The sequence below is a fragment of the Cupressus sempervirens genome, chromosome 4 (assembly GCF_028749045.1).
Source record: "Cupressus sempervirens isolate cs-2001-9-10 chromosome 4, ASM2874904v1, whole genome shotgun sequence".
Taxonomy (NCBI): domain Eukaryota; kingdom Viridiplantae; phylum Streptophyta; class Pinopsida; order Cupressales; family Cupressaceae; genus Cupressus; species Cupressus sempervirens.
This window is the reverse complement of record NC_143121.1, coordinates 393,978,719-394,000,345: the sequence shown is the minus strand read 5'-3', so window position 1 is coordinate 394,000,345 and position 21,627 is coordinate 393,978,719. Positions and strand designations below refer to the sequence as shown.

Sequence of the window (21,627 nt, the reverse complement as noted above, 5' to 3'; positions counted from 1 at the left end):
CCACTTTACTCAGCATTAGTAGGGGCTTTAAACCCTGCACCACAAATGGCCATGACATCTAGCCTTGCCAATAAGGAGACCTGTTACAAATAGATTATAATTAGATGATAGATCATTATGATTAGACAAAGTAGACTTCAACTTCAAAGTTCCAAATTCAAACTATAAATTTTAAAATTTACTTTAACTTAAATCAATCAAATAAAAAGAATCACCTGGCTGCAATAAATGGATTGTTGCAAAAGTACCAAAATTTTCATGTTTGTTTGTTTACAGAATCATGAATCTACTCGTTCCAAACCCATGCTCTTACGCAAGGGTTGTTCCTAGGAACACAACGCAACTCAAAACAACTATCAAATCTTGATTTCTGCTCTCTAGGATGAAAGGTAATAGTGCCACTAGCAGGAAAAGATGCACTAGCACTAGGACTGACATTAGCACTAGCACTAACATTAGCACTAAGATGAAGGGGAGGCCTAATTGAACCCTCTCTAACACTACCTGCGGTTGCCGATCCAGATGTGAGTGCATGGGAGCCAATAGCTCTTAACTCATCCAATTGCCTCTTCTTAGTTAACTTTTCTTGTGCATGTGTTTCCAACAAAACATAACAAAAACGTTTTGCCTTGAGAGTTTTTTTGCATATCTCAATATCATGCCCATGTATGCCAACCTGATAATTGAATCTACTGATACCCACTAGAATTGATTTTTGTACAAAAGAAAAACATTTTGTTTGATTACTTTTTCTGTCAAAAAAATCCTCGGTATATTTTCAAGCCGAATTCTTTGGAGGCATTTTGAAAAATGAATGTTAAGGCTGCTGCAATAATTTTTTTTACAAAGCTATAAACTGATAAAAAAAATCTGCAAACATTACATTTCCTGGAAAAAAGTTGTAAATACATGTTTACAATTGTTTTCTAAAAAATTGTAGGGTTTTTGCTTTGCACTTTGTTATTATTCTGCCTGTCTTATGCAATTCAATTTTAAAAAATCAAGATATATAACTTTAAACTGAAAAAATATAACAAACAATTAAAAATACATAAACATACCAAATAAGATCAACAAAATTTATGAAGTTTAATACTTACCTCTTGCAAATGAATTGAAAACTGTTGCTATTGACTCTTAATGTTCCCAGTGCAAGCTTGTGGCCTCTCCAAAGTGATTTGTGGTCTCCTTGATGCTATTCTTCCCTGCTAGTTGCAAACCTATGGCTTCTCTCTTTTCTTCCTCTCTCTCACTTTTCCTCTCTTCTTCCATACCAAGCAATTAGAAGACCATTGAGGGTTAAAACAAAAAGGAATGCAAAAACTATATATTTTTTGTTTTGTTTTTGAAGTGTCAAGTTTGGCATTGTTGTCAACCACGTCGAGCAACTCGGGCAACTTGCCGAGTTGGGCGAGTTTTGCCCAAAACTTGGCAAGCCGAGTTGCCAAGCTAGTACAGCTTGGCCATGTTGATCAGCTTGTCGACTTGGACAACTCGCCCGATTCATGGTGAGTTTGAGATCTCTAGTCTAAGTGCATCTAGGACTAAGATCTCAATATTAAAATGAAATCTATTAAAATATGCATGTATCACTCATAGAAATGGAAGCATAGGTAGTTATCAACAAATAGAATGGGGCAACATAGAGGGTTGCAATAATGGAAAACCAAATAAATTAATGTGTTTTACAATATACTAGCTAAGAGGAAATGAGGAAGTCAAGAGCATTTAAATAGTGCACAAAACATGTAATATTTCCATTTTTGGGTTCTCTTGCATTGTTGTTGGCATTGAACTTGAGGTTTTTTTAGTCTTATCATATGTGCATTTAATCTTACCAATGAGCGTAGATGATCTAGAGTGAATGCTTTTAGATGTTATTGCAGGCTTTTGTTGTATTCTCCAAGTTTCTTAGAGACAGTGTACTCTTAAGAGTAATTAGACTATTAAATTTCTATGCAAGTATTGTACCACCATTAATAACAATGATCTCCCAAAGTTAAATTATGTGTCACATAGTGAGGAGGAATATAATAGGAAATAAATGTTTTTTAGAAATGAAAGGACAAAGGTACCACTTATTGTCACTTGTTATTTGAATGGTATCAGGATTAATAAGTTATGAATTTTACACTCCATAGCTTAACATTCAATTGTGGCATGGCCATGCATTTGATGATACATACAAAAAGAAGTTTTATCTTGATTGTTTTTGTTTTTTCCTTTGTTTTAGCCAAGGGAGAGTAATTAAGTTGGCTTGAAGAAGTTCTAACAAAATAGTCTATTGTTTAAATGAAAAGTTAGAAGGCATAAATGTATAGTACAATGGTGGAGGGGATTCTGACAAATGAGGTTGGATCTTGATGTTAAAGTTGTAGCTTTAGTCGGATTAATTCAATCTGAGATGCATTGTTCTTATTGGTAAATCATCATTTCCTATATGTACTTTTTCGTGTTATATAAACTATATATATATATATATATATATATATATATACGTAATACATATATATTTTATACACATATATATTGTGTATATATATATATATTATACAATTTTTTTTAATATATTAATTAAATGATGATTAACCTTTAGAGACATGTCTCTTATATTTATATGAGATTCAAATTTGCATTTGGAACATATCAATTACAACGTCCATGTTAGATTTGCAGAAAGCGATCCATGTTACTCACCATGGTATCAAAGCCAAACTGCAAATGGAAAAATGGTAATATAAGAAAGAATAAATTTATCGAATCATAGATAATCGGGAGAGAAGATGATGACAACTTTGCAAAACCAAAAGCATCAGCATTGGTAAGGAGGAGTCCATGGTAACAAGAATCCAATCAGCAGTAATTAAAAGAAATCACAGGTTTGTTATAAAGTGAAAGACCTCGGGAGGATACAAATGATGAAATCAAAGGAATACAGGGGTACATATAGTAATCGATAATCTATTAAGGTAAATTCTCCTTGACAATGGCTCTTACTTAATAACACTTTGCCATCTGAGAGTGCATAGACATTACAAAGGGCCATCGATGATACAATATAAGAGATCTTTGAAATCTGGCATCCGTGAGACATGTTCTAGTAAAAATGTCATTCCATGCACAATATTCATTGATACTTTAGACAAGACAATAATTGATACCAAATGAATCTAGTAAAATGGTAAGATCCTAAGTTGCAGCTGGGTAAATTTTAAAGAATATATACCTATCAAGATTATAGGAAGGCATTTTTTTGGTGAAGACTATACACTTAGGTTGCAAACTGAAAGCCTGACACATACAAAGGCAATCTCAAAAACATTAAATGGAAAAACAATATTACACCATTATCTGCTCCTTCCACATGTCTAGGTTTGTATCACCATACCAAGATAGGAGCTAGATATAGGCAGTCAATATTTGAACATTGACCAAATTTATCTATTGGGTCTTCTCATCAAAATAACAAAGACATACAATGGTAGGATGTGATTGCTTCTCTAAAAATGTTATAAGAGGATGCGAGTCCAAGGTAGCCTGGGCGAGTCTTACCGCGGTATTTTGCTTCAGCAATGAAATATGGTGGGGGCATGTGAAACATCAAAAACCAAGAGTATTAACTTCGTATACAAGGATTTCTTTATTTTTTCAAGGAGCACTGTTGCATTTTTCAGTCCACCAGTTTCATTTTCTAAATTTGCCGCATGGTTATTATGACACCAAGTCATATTGTTTATAGTGCCTAGTTATCCACAACAATAGTACATCCATTTCCAGCGGTGCTAGGCATATACATGATGGTCATAACCATGATGCTAAGACATAAGATGCATTGTGCCAAGTCATACTGCCTCAGCGGTGAAGAGTGATGTACTCGTCAGTGTTTGAGTTGGCAAAGCCCCATAGTGAAGTACAAACAATTAACTGAGGCGTCATTTCACTTATCACGAATAATGCTCCTAGGGTAAGAGAATAAAATGAAGAGATAAGGAGTAGGAAATAAGAAACAAAAGGCCTCCGATTATGAAGCGGTGGCATCAGGGTTTTATATAGTAATCACATTGAAATTGGGGAAAGAATTATATTAAAGGAGGCAGCGCAATGCACATTTCAGAGTTCCCACCTAACCTTGCGATGCATGACATGTCGGCTTTCAAATGGAGAGATAATATGAAAGGAGATAAATACGAAGGTTGTCATGAGAACCGAGCCCATTCATAAGATGCTATCAGTAGATAATGTACCAAGTTAGCCGATTGACTTTCTATGACCCCACACATATTATGGAGTAAGGCTTATAATAAGTTCGAGTACCAAAGGTACGTATTTTAATTAGTAATTAACAAATATAATTAAAAAAGTACGTAGAGGAAGGTACGATCCTTTATGTTATCATTGTTATTATTATTTCTAATGTTATTAGAAATGACAATAGAAGTAAATCATTCACGTTGGAGAAAGAGAGCTCCACATAGATCGTGTCCAAACTCGAGCAACTTTAAATTTACTATCCACGACATGATCTGATACTTGGGGATTATGGACATGATTTAGAGCTATTAATAGAATTTAGTGATGATACTTACAAATTGGTTTAAATATGGTTAATTATGTCAAGATTTGTCTTCTAAAGAATCTGATATTCTTTTTGAGCCGACTTAGTAAAAGGGGCATCCTTGAGATTGCAATACTCAATTATTTGGGATCCCCATGAGGGAGAAGTGTAATTTCATGCCTACTATAATTTGCATTAAATGCTAAGAGAAACTACAAATCAGACTCTCATATACATCGTAAAGGATACCATTAGGATGAAGTTTGCCATATTTAATGTGATGAAAAATTGTTTGATGATAAAAGATTAGGAACTTCACATTGTTGGGGGGAATGATAAACAATGTTTCATTCCTACTTGAACCATCTTTAAAGGGGAGATGTTCCATTCACGTGCAAATAAATATTTCTTATCTTTGAGTATTACATTTATTTACTCTCTATTTCATTCTATTATTTGTAAATTTAGAGTTAATTGCCCTGATCTTTTCCTTTGTCTTTGAAGTTTTTCTTGTAGGAAAAAAAGGTTGGTACTTTAGACATGCTACCAAATATTTGTGCAGACTCAATCTTATGACAATATCTTTGAAGAAGTTGTGATCTAGAATTCATTAGTCCTTGGATGATCGGGCTGGATAAAGTGAGACTCTTGAAGCAAATATCCGCCATGACTCAGATTATGAGTATCCTTCTATATTAAGAGGAAGTCTGACACTTCTTCAAAGGCAATTTAGGAGCTCAAAAGATTGATAATCAGTGGGAGTCTAAAAATACGTGTATGATTGCATGATTTCGATGGGCCTACCTCTATGTACATAATGAGGAAGTAATGACTTATCACTAGAAAGTTAGATCAATATTAGACTCAGAGAGAGGTCGACAAGCATCCTTAGGAGAAGAGAGCTCTAAGGGAGTAACTAGAGGACTTGACTTTCCAGGATTGTTGTTCAAAGGGAGAAATTTGAAATGTGATCTTTTCTCTATAAGGGAAAAGTTCAAAGCGAAATTCCTTGTAATACATTCTTTTCTGTGACAGAGAATTGAGGTGAAAGCCCTTGTACCATCCGTTGACTTGGTTCATGGTGGTCACTATTTTGGATATGATATGTAATGAAAGGTGATGATCTTTCATTGACATATATAGACAGAAGGTAACCATTGTAAGGTGACAATCTTATAAATGGTAGATCTGTTATCATGACATACTTCATTAAGTTGTTGTCTGAGAGTGCTGGAGCCTGGAAGTCATGATAATGAACGTATCATGATCAAACTTCATTAAGTTGTTGTCCTTGAGTGTTGAAAATTAGATAACTCATATCCTACTAGGATATAACATATTCTTTTGGTAGGCATCAAAGCTTTGGTGCCAGTGCACATCCCAAAAGAATATAAGTATGACAAACATCACTTAACATTTCTTGTTGAATCATACTGAGGATTATATTGAAAGATAACATTTAAATTGATGGATATATGTTGATATGCCATTCCAAAAATATCATATTGAGATGATATCTCTACATATGCTTGAGAGCATAATGTGTTCTATAAATCCTCCCTAGCTAAGAGGGAGTGTAAAGTTGTAGCTTTAGTCGGATTAATTCAATTTGAGATACATTGTTCTTATTGGTAAATTATCATTTCCTATATATACTTATTCATGTTATATAAACTCTATATATATATATATTATACAAATTATTATTTTTAATATATTAATTAAATGATGATTAAACCTTAGAGACATTTCTCCTCTCATATTTATATGAGATTGAAATTTGCATTTGGAACATATCAATTACAATGGCCATGTTAGTACATTTGTAGAAAACGATCCATGTCACTCAACACATGAGACTCTATACTTTGTTCCATACATCCTAAATCATGTCTATGTCTAGAAAGGATTTGAAAATCAACTTCATAATGCTTTTCCAAATTAAATGTAGGACCTTTAGTGGGTGTTAAAATGTCAAGCAGGTAGGTCTACACTTAGTATCAATTGGATTGAAGTCTAAAGAGGCCCATTCATTAGCAAGGCGTGTTAAAAGAAGAAGAGGTAGATTAGGGAAATGAGACACAAGGCTCCTTCAAGGCTTCATCCTAAAGTTCGGGGACTTTGTATTCTTTGTTAAAGGAGGGTGTAAAGTCTAATGGACCCCAATTTCTCTCTAAGAAAGCATCATTCTTTGGAGACTTTGTTGTAGAAGGAATCATATTGTTGAAGAAAGATATATATCCTACTTTCTCTTGGACACCATTTTTATGGTTTAGGGTCAACCTAGATTTTGTAGATCTTTTTCACATTTTTGAATTTATATATTCAATCATAGGTGGAAGGGACTGCTTGCATAGGATGGATTCATGGTCTACGGTTTAGGGTCAGCCTTGATTTTGTAGATCTCTTTCACATGTTTGAATTTATTTATGCAATCCTGGGTGGAAGGGGCTGCTTGCATAGCATGAATTCATGGTCTACCTAGAAGATGATTGTATGTGAGGGTATTGGGCATGACATGGATAGGCATGGATAAGGTACTGGGTTCTACTGTAATGTTAGTATACCTAATGATTGCCTACCAACAATACCAAAGACACAAATGGTTAGAGAATTTGGTTTAATTAGGGAGGTCTCCCATTTGCTCTTATTCAACAAGTCAATGCTAGAAACATTAAGACCTGGTCCATTAGCAATTAAGTTACGGTTCATGCTAAATAATAATCATGAGGGGATCGTGTTGATTCTGAACATTCAAAGAAGACAATTAATCTTGCGAGAATATAATATTCATGTTTGTTTCATGCATACAATCAAACAAGGCTGGTACATCATGTGGTCTAGCAGAAGGGGAGGCAGCTACATATTGTAAGGCTTCTTGGATCAACCCGTGGTATGTAGGTGAAGTTTGAATTTAATTTCAGAAGTTAAATCTTAGCTAGAGTACAAATGAAGTTGCTCAACAAGATCATGCTTCCTATCAACATGTTGTGAAAGATTAGTGGGTGGAGGAAAAATAGGCTGAGTAGGAAGGACATTGTTAGTATTATATGTGTGGGCAATTGCATGGTAGCTAGGTTGTGACATTTTTTGATTCATCACATCTCTTTAATTGAGTTGTTTTATCTAACTTAATATGGAGTTGGGAGGTAACCTAGTTGTGACATTTCGAAACAAACACAGGTTTTCTCAAAGGTTGAGGGGGATCTTGTCTTGTCAAAGATGAGCAACAATGTTAGGCTTCACATGTTTATTTATATGACTGGAATCATTAGTTGTATTGACTTGGCTCTGATTGGGTGCCTTGTTTTTCCTAGAATTCATCTCTAGAAGGGAGAGCATTAAGGAAAATGCTAATGATATCATCCTCTTGCTCCAAGGTACCCTTTTGAGTTGGACAAATATTGCAAGAATAATTAACAATATCTATCAGTTGTTCATCCCTAAGAGAGATGTCTTTTAGGTGCATGGAAGGTAAAGTGGCATTAAATAAAGTGTTTGTAAGATCATCATCTTGCACTATATGCTCATAAGTAAGTTCAACAAGCATGATCATTGATTTATCAATAAGTTCAACAAGCATGATCATTGATTTATCAATGCTTCATTTTTAGAAGTGAGAGCATTGAGAATGGTGCTAGTGATATCATTTTCCTGCTCCAAAATGTCTTTATGCATAGGTGGATCTTTAGATAGGATAGAGTGATATAGGGGAGGCTAGGTCACTATCACAACTATGAAATATATTCATCATGGACAAAGTAATTGAACATAAAATGTATCAAATTTGCCTTTTCAAATGATAGAACCATCACACAACAATAACACTGCAATTTTGTGACCATTTAACCAATGCAAGAACTATACAATAGTTTTCAGAATTGAATGCATTTAACTCTGCAAATTTCATGTAAAAAATGGATCTGAAACTGAGAATCAGAAAATATCCAAGTGTAAGACACGTTGGGTTCACCAAAATGAAATGTTGACCTATCTCTCTAATAGCATGCAAATTAAGTGCATAAATGATATAATTCAGAAATGATTGCAAATATGAATCAATTAGTTGCATATAAGTTAGGCCTGAAAAAAAAATCTAAATTTGCAAAATGCACTAGAGGAATTAGTCACCAAGATCCGATTTCAGTCCTACAGTAGAGCTGGATGTTGTTTATGATTATATCCTCTTTTTGGCATTCAATGTGATTTGATGTGAATATTTGATGAGTAGGTAAAATGATGCAAAATTGACAATATTCAGCATAAACAAATAGTTACAGAACTAAAAGTCAACTCAGAAGTACATATCTGGAAATAAGGTGCAAGGAAAAACTTTTTACTCAAACATGGAGCTAAAAGTGCCAGACAAGTGTGCTAGGCGCTATAGACTTTAAGGCACTTCCTTTAGCTAAAATTTCAGATTCCGTGTCAGGATACTCTGTAGACTGATATAGACAAGTGGTTTTCGCCTGTTAGCAATCAGGAACAGTTTATCTCTGTCTACTTTCGTGAAGCTAAAACTTTGGGCTGTGAGATCTGTAACTTGCACACATAGAATAGGGAAAAATGGTTGTGCTGTATAGGGGCCTGCCTAAGTCAAACTCATTGGTGTTTCCATCTCCATTACAATGATGATGAAAAAGAGAGCTTACCCTTGGTAGGGCAGAGGCCAAATCTGAAATAAGATGATATTAAATTGGGATAGATAATTGTAATGATCGCTTTTTAGATACTTGACCTATTATCATAATGATTGCCAATTAGGGATATTTGTGTTATGGAATCATTAAACGTATTATCAAATTCGAATTATAATCAATTGAATTTATTGATTTAATTTAATTTTTTATATGAAAACCCCATTACTTTCTCTAATACTAAGGTCATTCTTAGATGGTTGATTTGCTGTGCGAAGGTTGCGGGAAACAGATTACATTCAATGTCCCTCAAGGCCTAACCCTAGTATTGGGAGAATCTGCCATGTGCCCAAAATGACTCCGTCTTTACCTTCCACAAACTCCGTATCTTAAAATACCATAGTACGGAGTAGGAGATGGAAACATTTAAATGTAATTTCAATTTTTTTAATACATTTACAAGTTTAAGAATTTTATGAAATATAATTTCCAATGTTATTCCTAGAATGGTAGAATTACAATGTGAAGGTCGCGTGAAATAGACTAAATGCAGTGGTCCCTCAAGGCCTAACCCTAGTATTGGGTGAATCTGTCATGTGCACGGAATTACTTCACCTCTCCCTTCCACAAAATACCTTTCGTAATATATAGGAGATGGGTTCTCATTGTTGGAAATAATGATAGGCTAAGTTATTGAGAGGGGAGGGGTGAATCAGTAACTTATAAAACTTAATCTTTATTTACCAATTAATCCTTCATGTGAATTCTAATCTAATTCCATGCATAAGAAACTAAAAACATTAAAACATGCATAACACTTTGACACACAATGTGGTGACCCAGAAACCTTCCAAATAGAAAGTAAAACTGGGGTGGGGATGATACCCACAACCTTTAGTACTGCAGTATAAAGTTGGCCTGTTAAGGCTTACAATGATCACTTTTGATGATCTACCCTGTTAGGAGCAATAAGGACTGCTAGGTCCACCTTGCAAAAGTATTTACAAACATACAATGAAGTATGCACTCGGTAAAAAGATTTATAGAAGACTATTAAGTCTGCCTTGTGAAAGGATTTAATTGATCCACCAGTTAGGATGAAACAGTGGCTGATCTCTGCTCTGCAACTTGGTACTCCTTATACTGCTGTAGCCTTTGTATTTTGCACTTTTGTTTTCCTCTGCTTGTTACATACTTACATTCATTCTATAATTTGGATGTGATACAATACATTGCATATATACCAATCCAATTTACAAATCATCAAAGTTGGCTACAATACAAGTTTACGCAAAATGCACAAAGTCGGCCTAACTGTAGGAACTTGGGTTTTGAAAACTAGTTCGGTGAGGTTTTGGTACTCAGCATACTCATGCACTCGGTAGACATAGAAGCTCGGTCCATACTAATCACTTCCAAGTAGTTTGAACTTGGTCTGCATTGGTGACTTGGTGAATACTACGAAACTCAACAAATAAATTGAATCACTTGGTTAACACTGCATAGCTTGGTCAATGCTATCACAACGGGCTCAATATAAACTGACTCACTTGGTTAACACTGAGTGGCTTGGTCAACACTAGATTCACATCACTGTAACTGTGAACTCGGTAAGCACTTAGGAACTCGATAAACCTTATGAAGCTCGGTTTACACTGCTAATCACCATTAGGTAAAAACTGCTCGGCGCAAACTAAATACTGTTCCTTGAACTTGGTAGCAACTGTAGAACTCAATAAAGCTTGAAATGCTTGGTTAACACTATTAACTGTATAATAAGCTCGGTAGATACTATCTGTCTGAATAAGTGCATGTCACTAATAACAAACTTGATTGTAATGTCAACAATCTCCCCTTTGGCATTAGTGACAAAAACACTTATCGAACAAAACTGATTTCTCAGAAAGTTCAAAACACCTTTTATTCTCCATCTCGTGTCTCCAATTCACTACAGTACTCTGTTTTTGAGATTTTTCAAAATTTCTTTTGTAAGAGATGTTTCTCTGAGTATCTATACATATGTATAATATGATGCTGCTCCCCCATACATATATATACAATATACTTTACATCTTTTCATATCTTCTCCCCTTTTACATATGCTATACACATTTTCTTCCCCTTTTTGTATACTACCTCTTATATTATATCTTCTCCCCCTTTTTGACATTAATGCCAAAGGTGTATGCTATATACTATACAGTAATGCCAAAATGTGACAAGAAATCTGAATGTACCTTTAGAATCAGTGCCAATGTCTTGTCCCAATTTTCTTGCAACACCTTGCATGTGTGCAATGCAACTTGAACTTCTGCTGAAAGTTCTATCATGTGGTCTGTAATAGAGAAATTGTTATAATGGATGAGCGTTTTAGCATGTGCAATATGTTTCTGCGATGCATCCATGTTCGGGAGAATCATGCCCTATATGTCTATCAGTGTAGCTCTTATCTTGGCTTCTTCTGTTAGTAATTCTGCTTGCATATCAGTTAAGAATCTGATTTTTGTGTAGTGGCTAGAGTTGTAACTCCTGTCAAGTTGCAACTGTTGTGCACTTGCCTTTAGATCTCCATCAATCGTTGAAAATTTATCTTTAATTTCTTTGGTGAAATTTGAAGTATCACAGAGTTTACCAAATAATGGAGTCACATTGTTGCAAGAGGTCTCCAATGAGCTTAGAATAGTAGACAAGTCTACTTGATGAATTGCAATCTTTTGTGCAATTAGCTCCAAGACTTTATTATCAAATTTCTTTTCTGCTCTCTGTAACAATTTCTCCTATGCATTCAAATCTTTGTTGAATTTCTAGACTACCTTTGCTAACTAAGCCAAAATTAGTTGAGAAGTGTCAACCTCTGTGCTGAGTGCCTCTGCTAGAATATTCTTTGCATCTTCAATCACTTGAAATTCTTTATTTCTTTCTTCTATAAGGCTCTGCTGCTTAGCTTTCTTTTGAAGTAGTTCTCCAAATATATGCATCTGATCAAGATTAAGATTTGAGATATCCCAATTGGGGATGACTATCTCCTCATCAAGATCAATTTCTTCATCCTTCTCTTTGCCTTTACTCAAAAATTTTGTACTCGGTTGAGGCTTGGTCTCAACTATCCTTGTTCTTATTATTTGCGTGCTAGGAATAGAAACAATAGTGGAAATAGTAGCATTGGCAGGAAAAATAGATATTGCACTTATTGAAGAATTACCTTGTGTGACCAAAACTGATGGAGGAAAAAGTGCTGTTTGCTCAGTAGATGAAGTGCTTGTTACTTTTGTCAATGAAATACTGAGTTGAACAAGTGCAAAAATTGATTGAGTGCTTGTACTTGCAGTGTTTGACACAATCAATTGTGCAGTAGCTTTCTCTGAGCTTGATGTTTTCAATGCTTCGCTCGGAGAATGAGGAAGTGAGGCTATGACTGTTGCTACAATCTTCTTTGGGTCGGTCTCCTCAATGTTATGAACTTCAAGTAGATCTTCCTCGGTAGCTTCCTGTTCCCATTCCTCATCATCTATATTGTCATAATGTGTTACCTCTTCATCATTAGTTTCCTCTTCCTTGTCATGTTCACCATCATCTTCATCCTTGTCACTGACATGAACCACAAAATCACTCTGTTTGTGAAGATTGAAAATGTTCTTCCATGTGTTGGTGGCATTTCTTACCACATGTTCAATGTCATTCATCAATATTAGACAAGTGTTGAATCTCAAAGTAAGTTTTTCTTCATTCTTCTTAATGGATTCTTTCACCTCCTTCTTGTTCAAGCTTAGCATGAGTTGCCTTAGGGTCTGCTCATATATGTCTTTAGCAGTTTTCATAGCATACTCCCATCTTGGCTTGATTTTCTCCATTAAATCACTCGGAATCTGCTGAGCATGCTGGTCTGGAGAAAACTTCTATTTACCCATCTTAGACATTATCATGTCTTCTACTTGCTTATGCTCCTTTGCAGTTCTTATCTCATACCTTAGTGATCTGAAGTTTGTTATGCCGGCTCCTAAATCTATTTCTTTTAATCTTTCTTGAAAGGTGGGTGGAGGCCGTTTAAAGATCACATCTCCTCCTTTATCAAGTTTCTTCCTGGATGCCCTCCTTGTGAACACTGCAGCAGATGTTTTTGCAGGTTTGATTATAATAACCTTACCTTTCTTCTTTACTGGCTCTTCTTACTTTGACTTTTCTTCATCTTCTGCTTCATCTTCCTCAATGTCATCACCTTTTCCTTTAGTCAACAGAAGAGTGGAGCTAGATTGTTTCAATTTTGCTATCCTCTTCTTCCCTTTGTTGACCGCCTGAGGGAGTTTTATTTCAAGTTCTATTCTTCCTTTTGCTTTATCATAAGTGCCGAAATATGCAGCTTTTGTGTCAACAGGCTCATTTAACAGTGCCTCAATAATGTTCTTAGTTTCATCAATGTTAACCTCATAACCTAGAGGCTTGACCCATACGATTCTCAATCTTACTGCTTGTATATACACTTTATCACTATCAACCATGAAACAAATATCATCTTTGTAGTCATTAACAAGTTTCTTGGGTATCTTGAATCTGTTATTCATCTTTTCCTTAAATGCATCAAAGTAATTGTCCATAATGCTAACATAGTTTTCTCCCATTTCTGATATATATTCATTAATTTGGTAAAGAACAGGTAGATCCTTCCTCCATATGACTATACCTTTGGATGGGAAGAATTTTTGCACATAGAAAAATAGATAAGTTAAGAGTGAACCGAACTTACAAGGATTGTTCTTTGAAGTTCGTATGCTCTCCATATTTTTGTTGAACTGATTCAGCATCAACTCGGCAAGGTCAAGTGAAATATTATTCTTGACCACTTTGTATGCAAGATCCACAACTTCACATGATACACTGTTGAGTCTGCTCGAGTTGTATATTTTATGTGCAATGATATGCATTTTGAACTTCAATTCCATATCTGTAACACAGCTGATCTTCATTCCCCTTCCATCCCACTTGGCTAGGGTTTTCTTTTCTAGCTCGACTCGACCTAGGGTTTTGGTCGTCTTTGCCTTGGTTAGCATTGGGAGACCTGTGATCTGATGAATCATTTTCTTCATTATCACAATAGGTTGCTCCAACCACAACTGACCATTATGCACATGGTTTAGAATAAATATTATCCATTTAATTTGGAAGTCTCGTGGCATGTGAGGAATGGGAGTCAAACCTTTCACTTCAAGGTGTTGATGTTCCGGTTTTAACACGCCATTCACACGTAGCTTGTCCAAGGTTTCATCCATTTCCAGGGTTCCAATATCTTGAATAGCACATTGAAAATGCGAACGAATATCATTAATCAATAGTACCTTGGATGGAATTTGAGATTGTGCTCTGCTTGGATCTAGGGTTTTCATGACAGCCGGACTTAGCTTGAAGTCTGGTGCCTTCCATTCCACGCCTCAAACTAACATCTCTGACCCTTTCTCAGTCTTGCTACTAGAGGATGCCATTGCTCGGTAGGGTTTGCAAAGACTTGAAAATCTTTAATAGTAATTCGATTGGATCACTTGGATGCACTAAAAATCACTCTGAACAGATAGCTTTTAAAAATTCGCAGTGACAAATGAATTGATTTCGCCTTTTTATCAAATTTCTCCTTTCGATCGCCATAAATGGTTGGTACGATCGTTCGCTCAAATGACAAACTGTCTTCCACTCGGCCTGCATTGAATGCTCGATAGGAACATCCACGACTCGGTTTCTACAGAATAATGAGTTACTCCCGACCTTGCTCGGTAGGATTTGTAATCCGACCTTACTTGGTAATGACTGAGATCTTCTTGAATGCTCGGTGATCTCTTTGCATCTTGAATGCTGATATGGATCTTTCATTCTGCTGATTGGAATTGATGTGAAATGTTTTCTTCAGAATCCTAGTTCCAGTTCTCCTTGCGGGAGATCAAGTGGAAATGCTTGAGTCACCCTATTCTTGAGTGACAATTGCTTCATTGCTCGAACTTGCATTTTCAGAAGATTTTGGAATCCATTGCTGTCTCATCTGCTTTCTGATGTTATCAGCCTTGGCTTTCTTTTCATCTTCAATTCTTCCAGTATTCATACAGTTCTTGGCAAGATGACCAAGTTCTGTACAAATAAAACATCTTCTGATGGTGTCCCTTGTCCTCATGTGATGTTTTACACAATTCATTCCAATGTGTCCAAATTCTCCACAGTAATGACATTTGCACCAAGTGTTATAGTCCCAACCAAATATAGCTTTTACAATCTGTTCTGTTGAGTTCAATATCTTAGTTTTGCATTCAGAAGATTTGTGCCCATGCTTCTAACATTTGTGACATTTGCCTTCAATTTTAGGTTTCTCTTTGCATTCATTAGCTCTATGACTATACTGATTGCAATTGTAGCATTTTCCATTGAGTTTAGCCTTCCCATTGCTCCAACATTTGTTTGATGTATGACCTATCTTACCACAGTGACTGCAAGTAGGTCTTCGATTCTTTTGAGCTCCTTGCTTCGATGATTCACCTTCTTCTGTATATCCAATTCCTACTTTTCCTTTTTGACTGTATTGGATTTGTTCTTTTAGTTGATCCATGTCTATTTGAGATTTCATCATCCTTTCATTAGTTTCCCTTTTTGTGTTTTGGTCATTTTGCAATCTTTCATTTTCTGATCTTAGATTCACGATATCTTCATTTGCGTTGGTGAGCTGATCAATGAAGTTTGTCTGTTGAAGGGATAGGTGCTGAATTTTATTGTTCTTTCCTTCTGTCTCTTCTTTTATCTTATTTTTCTCTTCCATGATTTCACACAATCTTACTGACTGAATTTCTTGTTCTCTTCTCAACTTTCTTCTTCTTGAAGTGTACCATTCTTTTTCAATAGTTCTTTGATTGCCTCATTAGCTTCATTTGAATTGCTTTTTGAATGGATGTCTTCAATTCTTTCTTCAATGTAGAGTGTGTCATTAATCTTGATTGCAAGATTTTTTCTTGTTTTCAAGGATTGAGAGAGTTGCTCCTTTGCTTTCTTGAGTTGTCCAAAAGCCAATTCCAAATCCAACTTTTCATTTTCAACAGCCTTGTCAAGTCTGAATAGCTCCATAGCCTCTGATCTTTGCTCAAACTGTTAAACTTCTTTCTTGAGAACCACAAAGCTCTAATATCAATTGTTGGAAATATATATGATAGGCTAAGTTACCGAGAGGGGAGGGGTGAATTAGTAACTTATAAAACTTAATCTTTATTTACCAATTAATCCTTCATGTGAATTCTGATCTAATTCCATGCATAAGAAACTGAAAGCATTAAAACATGCATAACACTTTGACACACAATATGGTGACCCAAAAACCTTCCAAATAGAAAGTAAAACTAGGGTGGGGATGATACCCACAAGATTTAGTACTGCAGTATAAAGTTGGCCTATTAAGACTTACAATGATCACTTCTGATGATTTGCCCTGTTAGGAGCAATAAGGACTGCTAGGTCCACCTTACAAAGGAATTTACAAATATACAATGAAGTATGCACACGGTAAAGAGATTTACAAAAGACTGTTAAGTGTACCTTGTGCAAGGATTTAATTGATCCACATGTTAGGATGAAACAGTGGCTGATCTCTGATCTACAACTTGGTTTGTTGAATGAGATTCCTTTGAGTGTGATGATCACCTTGCTGTGATAGATAAATCTTTGCTGCTCCTTATACTGTTGTAGCCTTTGTATTTCGCACTTTTGCTTTTCTTTGGTTGTTACATACTTACATTCGTTCCATAATTTGGATGTGATACAATACATTACATATATACCAATCCAATTTACAAATCATCAAAGTCGGCTACAATACAAGTTTACGCAAAATACACAAAGTCAGCCCAATTGTAGGAACTCGGGTTCTGAAGACTAGCTCGGTGGGGTTCTGGTACTTGGCATCCATTGTCAATGCTTGACATCATCATGCACTCGGTAGATGTAGAAGCTCGGCCCATATTAATCACTTCCAAGTAGTCTGAACTTGGTTTGCACTGGTGACTTGGTGAATACTATGAAACTCGACATATAAACTGAATCACTTGGTTAACATTGCATAGCTCGATCAATGCTATCACAACGAGCTTGGTATAGATTGAACCACTTGGTTAACACTAAGTGGCTTGGTCAACACTGGATTCACATCACTGTAACTACGAACTCGGTAAGCAATACACAACTTGGTTTGCACTAAGGAACTCAGTAAACCTAATTAAGCTTGGTTTACACTGCTAATCACCATTATGGTAGAAACTGCTCGGCGCAAACTGACTACTGTTCCTTGAACTCGGTAAAGCCTGAAATGTTTGGTTAACATTGTTAACTGTACAATAAGCTCGGTAGATACTATGTGTTTGAATAAGTGTGTCACTAATAACAAACTTGCGTGTAATGTCAACACTCATGTCTATTCAAATGTGATTTCAATAGATTTACAAGTTTTAGAATTTGATGATATATATATATATATATATATATATATATATATATATATATATATATATATATTCATTACACCCATCCATATATTTGATTTTATTATCTTTCAATTTGTATATACAAATTATAATGATAAAGACCTATTTGTTCAAAAAAATATTCTAAAGAAAATTTCCCAATTATATATATATAACTTGTAACTATAAATGTAAATATTAAAACATTACTATATGCATAAGTACATATTTCTTACAATTATTATTATCGTTTATTAAATTCTGTATATTAAAGTGAGTAACTCCCTTTTATAATGTTACTTATGTTGCTTTATGAAATTAATCCTTAAGAACATTATTTCTCTTTTAAACATATTCATGTGGAAGTCTTATAAAGAGAGAGGCTAGAAAATATGTACCTCTAATCGTATTTGAATCTTTTTCCACCTATGCACCATGTATCCCATAGAAGGACTAAATTCTTGTCTTTTCTTGCTGCCACCTTTTCACCCATACTTGGCTCAATGTAAATTCTGTTTGGGTTTTTGATATTCTTCCCATGTCTGTGGGTTTTAACTAGTTTATGAACTTTTTGCTTTTCACTTAATTTTCAATGTCCCTTCCTTGCTTTGCCTTTTTAAATATTTATATATATATTTATTGTGTCCGTTGGGGAAATGGGTTGTAACCCCTTACATAGTTTAGTTTAAATTAAAGTTTGGATAATTCCATTCTATCGATGGGTTAATTTAAATATTACTTGTTACTAAATTATTATTGGTAATAATTTCTATTATTATTAATTCACGTTTTTAATTATTTTAGTAATATACTTGGTTATAATTATTTATTAATTAATTAAAAAATTGTTTCATATAATATATTATCAGATAATTGTTGTTTCTCATATTAGTAGTTTATTTGGATAACTGATTATGTCTAAATAAATTATTTTGGGCAACTTAGAATAATAAATTTGTATGTGCACTAATTACACGACATTTAAATAAGTGTACTGGTATTAATTCTTTCTATAACATCAATTAAGGGTTTGTGACAATAATGGTGACAGTGTGATGTTCATTAGGTAAGTTAGATAAGTGTATCATCATGAAAGCATACTTGAAGATAAGTTGTTGCTTGATGCTCCTTGTACTTAGATCTGCTCTTGAAGGAGGAATTAGGGCTCTAAATTGGAATGATAGCTTGAGTATTCTTAGATTGCAAATGATGAACGATTGCCTTATGTAGGCTTTTCAGGGTATTTTATACATTTAGGCTGACTTCCAATGACCACAAAATGTGGATATTGATACTCTAAAATGTTCAAAATTGGGCATAGGCTCACTATGACCCAAAGGAGGCCAAACTAGAATGCTGCCTTCAAAATCTAGAGATACATACATTGCAGCCTTAGGACATCTTAGGAAGTTTGAAATTCATATTAAGATATAAACATATAAAATAAAGTTGGCTGATAAAGCTAAAGGTTAAAGACTTCTAGCTGGCATTGGTTACATCATTTCTATTTGCAAGTGTCTATAACACTTGACCACAAAAGGCAAAGTATAAAAGCAGAAAAGCACATCATCATCCATACCTTTCAAACAAGTAACATATTACCCCCCATATACCCTATCTGTTTTAACAAAAAATCATTTAGTAGTTTATAATAAATTAAACAATATATTGGAAAAATATGAAGCCTCGTACATGAGAAATTCATCATATTTTGCATATGATGAAACGAGGAGATAGACCCACTTTCAAACTACTACATTTTGAAGAGGTTGTTACATAATGTCCAACACAATCTCTAGAAATCTATCCATTGAATCTCAAACAGTCTGTTGGATGAAACAAGCATATATAAACATATGTAGTGCCCAAAAATATTACAATGCATTCTAATACATCAAAACAGAGACATAATAAATACAGAGAATCATAATAGTCTGTTAATACATCAACTCATATGAGAGTGTACGAGTATCAGAAAACACTGACCATTATACCATTTTTGTTTACTAGTTTATCTACCTCATCTGCGATTGAAACAAACAAAATATCCTGTGTAGGCTCATGGCATAAGGAATCATCTCTAATTTGGTGTATGTTACATTCCCTCCGATTCCCAATTCTACTTTAAGTTTTGGTCATCCTATTGGATCTAAGGATGACAGAGACTGCCCATTTTGATGAGAGAAAGGAACAAAAATAGGTGTTGTAGCAGTAGTATGTACTACAAATTTTCAGCAACAAAAACAATCTTTTCATCAACAATGTTCTGACCAACTTCATTCAAAGGGATGGGATCAGATGTCAGACGAGCCCTCACATCATTTTGGGGTCAAGTGAATCAGAAGGCCACATGTGATGGCTTGTAACCTAAGCCTGTGGAGCATGTAAGCCCTAAAAAGGTTTGTTGAACCACCCTTGTTTATCATCATCTATAAACTTACTGAATCAAGATTGATGGACTCTGAAATGAATTAACACTCAATTTGACTCCAACAATTTGTACAAGCTAGTTGATAAGGACATTGATTAGAGATCAATTTATTTGACTATCAAAGAGAGGAAAGACCATTCCTACCTTGGTTATTTGAATTTCTATTTTTATCACTTGTGCAAGATCATCTTTGCCATGTTTGGCTAGCTTGCAATTGCTTTGTTGAGGTCGATCTTAACTGAAATCTTTGCTAGCCATGTCAAGGATAAAGCAACGAGCATATATGATTGTTTTTTTTTTTCCAAAACCCTTGAGCAAGCAAAAATTCTAATTAAATGCATTATTTGGCCTATGATGAGCTTTAGGAAGCTTTCTTTTTGGTTAAGACAAAACTTTAAATTAAGGCAGAAAACTGAAAATTACAACATCAATTCTTTTTTCAGTTTCTTTTCACATTTTATATAAACAAATCTATTCTACATAACAGGTTTTAGCTGAGGCTGAATAGCGTCTATTTTAATTTTTAACTCTGTATGCATATAGGAAAGTTATGTATCTAATGCATACGGGAAACTTACGTATCTAATGCATGTTATTGCAGGACCAGGGGCCCAAGTACTGATACTCTTTTTTTGTCATGATCTTGTCAGAACAAAGCTAAAGCATTGAAAGTTCTACGTGCAAAGTTATATGAACTGGAAAGACAGAGACTTCATGCAAGCCGGTCTAAGCTGCGATCAGATCAAGTAAGCTGACTTATTTTAATTATATGGCTTTTAAATTCAATGTGCTTTATTCTGGGTTTTTTTCTTCCTTTAACAAGGTCATTGTCATCCGCATTTATTTTGAAATCATTCATGTCAACAGATTGGTAGTGGCGACAGGTCAGAAAGGATTCGAACATATAATTTTCCTCAGGGCCGTGTAACAGATCACCGAGTTGGGATAACTCATCATTCTATTGAAGATATAATGCAGGGTGAAGGCTTGGATAATTTTGTTGATGCTCTTGTTTTAAAACAGGAAATGGATGCAATTGCATCTTTTACTGATACGTCTTGACACTTGGTAAATTCTTCTCAGAAATATCATCACCAGGCTACAATTTTCAATAGATCCAGCAATTTCTTGAGGATCAAATCAATTGCTTGGCATTAGCTTGTACAATTCCCCATTTTAAAGTTTCTGTAGCATTTATTGTATCACTAAATATTTACTCTTTAATCAGTTACCTTTTGATGTTATGTTAATAAAGGCATCAACTATAGTCTTATCATTTCTATTTCTGTCCTTGGAGACTCAGAAATTGAGGATGTGGAAATAGTCTTTAATATATAGGAAAATATAGTAAATAAATCTCCTGGAAACCCATTTGATGTCTTCAAGCACACAAATAATTTGATACGTTCACTTCTGTCAGTAAATCGCCTATATCTGTAGATAGTAATGAGAAAAACAAAATCGAGGGCCCCAAACAGACACTTCCCTCATTCAGAGGCAGATCTATGTGACCAGATTCTCTATAAGCCC

At 34.8% G+C, this 21,627-nt stretch overlaps 1 protein-coding gene across 3 annotated transcripts in view; it reads left to right on the top strand.

The window, feature by feature from the left end:
- The window catches only part of LOC149561708 (Peptide chain release factor 1), a 111,481-nt gene extending 90,104 nt beyond the window's left edge, over nt 1–21,377 (top strand). For 2 of the 3 annotated variants that reach the window (XM_089825252.1, XM_089825253.1), the window contains exons 10-11: nt 20,748–20,843; nt 20,965–21,377. In XM_089825252.1, coding sequence (XP_089681378.1) covers nt 20,748–20,843; nt 20,965–21,159 — 291 coding nt within the window. In that variant the 3' untranslated portion in view covers nt 21,160–21,377. Of the gene's footprint in view, nt 1–20,698; nt 20,844–20,964 lie in introns of all 3 variants that reach the window. The other variant, XR_016363849.1, reaches the window with a different exon arrangement.
- Nucleotides 21,378–21,627: the final 250 nt, after the last annotated feature.